This window comes from Lolium perenne, chromosome 6 (assembly GCF_019359855.2).
Source record: "Lolium perenne isolate Kyuss_39 chromosome 6, Kyuss_2.0, whole genome shotgun sequence".
Taxonomy (NCBI): Eukaryota; Viridiplantae; Streptophyta; class Magnoliopsida; order Poales; family Poaceae; genus Lolium; species Lolium perenne.
This window is the reverse complement of record NC_067249.2, coordinates 92,461,370-92,464,589: the sequence shown is the minus strand read 5'-3', so window position 1 is coordinate 92,464,589 and position 3,220 is coordinate 92,461,370. Positions and strand designations below refer to the sequence as shown.

Here is a 3,220-nt window from a genome sequence, read left to right as displayed (position 1 = left end):
ATGTTTTCCCAGGTTTAAAGTTTAAACGGCAGGCTCTTTGCTGCTACTAACCTACTACATGATGGATTAATGGACTTTCGGCGCCTTAATTCTTAATTTGCTTACATGCTAGTACCTTTCGCTACTCAGATGTTGTTTCGTTGACACTTGTTCATTCTCTTCGGATACAAACCCAATTACTTACCTCCAGATCCTTCTAGTACATTGTCAAATTACACAAGTATATGAAAGTGAAAATTGGAGGCAACTCTGGTATCGGTCTCATTTTATATACATCATATATACAAGTTAATAAACCACAATATATACAACCGATTAAACATGTAAAACAATTTGTCATGTTCATAGTGCCCTGACCAATTTTTCGATACACGTATATACACAAATGGTGCTTAATTAATAAATGTTATCAAGCACCACACACCAATAAATTATATTCAGCCTTTACATCCTAAATTTATCTGTTGAGAGTGATCACTTGAACTGCAATTTGCTCGCGAATGTCTGTCCAAACTTCCATCCACCCGTCACGACATTTTTGAACTCAATCGTCTGCCCATCCGTGATAGTAACTCTGAAAGAGAGCATTTTCCCGGTGAGATATGTTCCAGACTGCCAGTTTGCGCCCCAATTACGGGACATCGGCAACCAGTCATTTGAATCGGAGCTTTTGATATCCATGGACTTGATCGAACCGGCACCCGCAACGTTCATCACAGTAACTAGGTTGAAGTAATCGTGTCCAAGCATCCTGAACCGCACCCCGCCCTTCTTCACGCATGAAACCCTACAGAAATTTATCATTATTATTATTAGTATTATTATTATTATTATTATTACTATTATCTATCAACTTTAACCAACATGATAAAGTGACAAGAAACAACTCATACCTCTGGTACATTACGGGGATGATGCCACCCTTATAGACGCCAATCTTCTCCCATGCCGGTTGCGCCATGTCGAAGTGCGGCCTCGGAAGGTTGCACCATCCGCCGTTGTCGTTGGGGAGCGCATCGTTAGGAGGGCATAGATTCGTGGCTGTGATCGTCACCGTAACTCCGGGTTTGCAGAAGGCTGGGTCCGCCCGCTTGCGGTCGCAGGCGATCTTGTAGCATTGCCCGCACGAGGCGCCGTCGTCGAACAGCACCGTGCTCAGCGCCGCCGTCCGCGTTCCATACCCCGCCGAGTAGAGGTTGTCGTACCCGCACGCTCCGCCTAAGTTTCGCAAATGCTTTTAGCGCGTGCAGGCAACACGATATACGTAGAACTGAATTTGCATATGAAGAGTGTGTAATAGGGAGCTAGTAGCTAGTTACCCATGGTGCCAGCGGCGTCAGCGCCGCCGTAGAACGTCGCGTTCGCCCTCAGCCACTTGATCGGTGCGTTCTCCGCGGCCACGGCCAGCCCACAGCAGGCGAACGTGAGCAACGCCACAGCGATAGCTGGAGCTGGTGCCATACCTATATCTGTTGATGGAGGATGCCCCTGGAAAACTGACGAACTTAGCTGTACCGTAGTAGGTGAACTTCTTTCTAGTCTGCAGGAAACTGTGAGTTCTTGCTTATGTGCTTGTTCGTGTGTTTGACTGGCTGTGTGATGATCTTGTGATGATTTCTCTCTGTATGTGTATATATAGCTTTGCATATAGCTTTACTACTCCGATTCTAGGAGGGAGGGGGCTCAGCAAAGGTCATCGCGAATGCGTGTACATGTGCAGCCGCACCATGGCTTACGGCCGAATCCGACGATTATATGTACGCGCAGACACGTATGTTTTATATTTGTATCACTAGTTAACTACCGATCTTTGCTTGACACTTTCTGAAGAAATGGCCGGCGTTTTGAGATTTCCAATTAAGTTTGCTTGACGATATCTCACTTTCAGGGACGATATTTGCTTTGCTTCTCTGACGGCTACTTTTAGGATTACTTTCCATGTTAGAGTTCGCATCCTGTCTACGAAAGGATGTCGTCCCGTACGTTTCTTGAATCGTACAGGTCATCTTGCACTGCACCTGGTCCTCAACATCGTGGGCGCCCATCATCATGTAATGATTAGACCCCGAAGAAACATTGGGTTATCGTCAAGGGAGATCTATATAGAGAGAGTCGAGTTCATCGCGCCGTCAGGATGCATATGATCTTTCTTTTTGTTGAAAATATAAGCAAATATCCATATAAAATAATCCGTACGAGTAATTGATAAATCATGACTACGAAAATAACGAATAAACTAATCATGCAGACTAGTAAGGTAGATGAATAGATCACATGTAAACAAGTCAAACTGATCGCATCTACCACAGAAACTAGAAGAAGAAACTCTAACAGAGACTGAAAGAGAAACGACAAGATCACATACTTCACAGCAGCGTCGTTGTCGCCCATGTTGAGGTTGTCGAAGAAGTCGCTGAGATCCGGGAAGAAGTTGTCGTTGTGGAGGAACTCGTCGTCCGATGACGACGTCGTGATGCCAGTAGTCGCGCCGGAGCGCTCCCCAAAAACCTGATTGCCCCTCACCCGTACAGGTTCACGAGAGGCAGGGTTCCGGAGGCCTACTGTCCCGGCAGTCGATGCACGCCGACGGACGGGATGAGGAAGACAAAGGCGGCGGCGCAATGAACTGGAAACAGGTAGTCGCGTATGCGTCTCGTCGTAGCAGCTAGGGTTGCGCAGGATCTTATATAGTGCGGTTCGGGAAGGTCGTGGGGCGCAGCCCACGTCCGAGTCGGCACAGCCACGATCCAGAAAAACCGGTTAATGACTCAAAATTGATTACACAATTAATTTCCCAAACAGCAAAAAGATAAGCTCGGCTCGGCGAGATTCCCGCAACCCGTGGCGCGTCGTGACGAGGCGAGGCGTGGCGAGGCGGGCGGCGGAGGAGGAGGAGTGCGCGAGGGCTCTCTCTCTTCTCACTCACTTACTAGGACTAGAACAGCCCACCTTATATACCACTCCAACTCTCTCCCAACTAGCAATGTGGGACTAAACTTTAGCTCCCACTAGTGCTGCCACTGATTTTTGGAATGGGCCATGTGAGTTTCAGAATTTGATAATGGGCCATGGGCCAAAGGCCAAATGCCCCAAATTCCAGCAATCCCCCACAAACTCTCATTGGCACATCTCATCAATAAGTTTCCAGAACATTGTTTTATATACCGGTATGTCGTGGAGACTGTTAAGTTGAACTTCCACTTAAAGCTTCATATTACAC

General features: G+C 47.0%; 1 protein-coding gene across 1 annotated transcript; it reads right to left on the bottom strand.

Annotated features, from left to right (window-relative positions):
* Positions 1 to 316: 316 nt before the first annotated feature.
* LOC127347704 (expansin-A24-like) lies at positions 317 to 1,573 on the bottom strand. Its single transcript, XM_051373865.2, has 3 exons — positions 1,320 to 1,573; positions 894 to 1,218; positions 317 to 787 (listed from the first exon to the last, which is right to left on the bottom strand). The coding sequence occupies exons 1-3, from the start codon at positions 1,459 to 1,461 to the stop codon at positions 475 to 477; spliced, it is 780 nt and encodes a 259-aa protein (XP_051229825.2). The 5' UTR covers positions 1,462 to 1,573; the 3' UTR covers positions 317 to 474.
* Between the last annotated feature and the right edge of the window lie 1,647 nt (positions 1,574 to 3,220).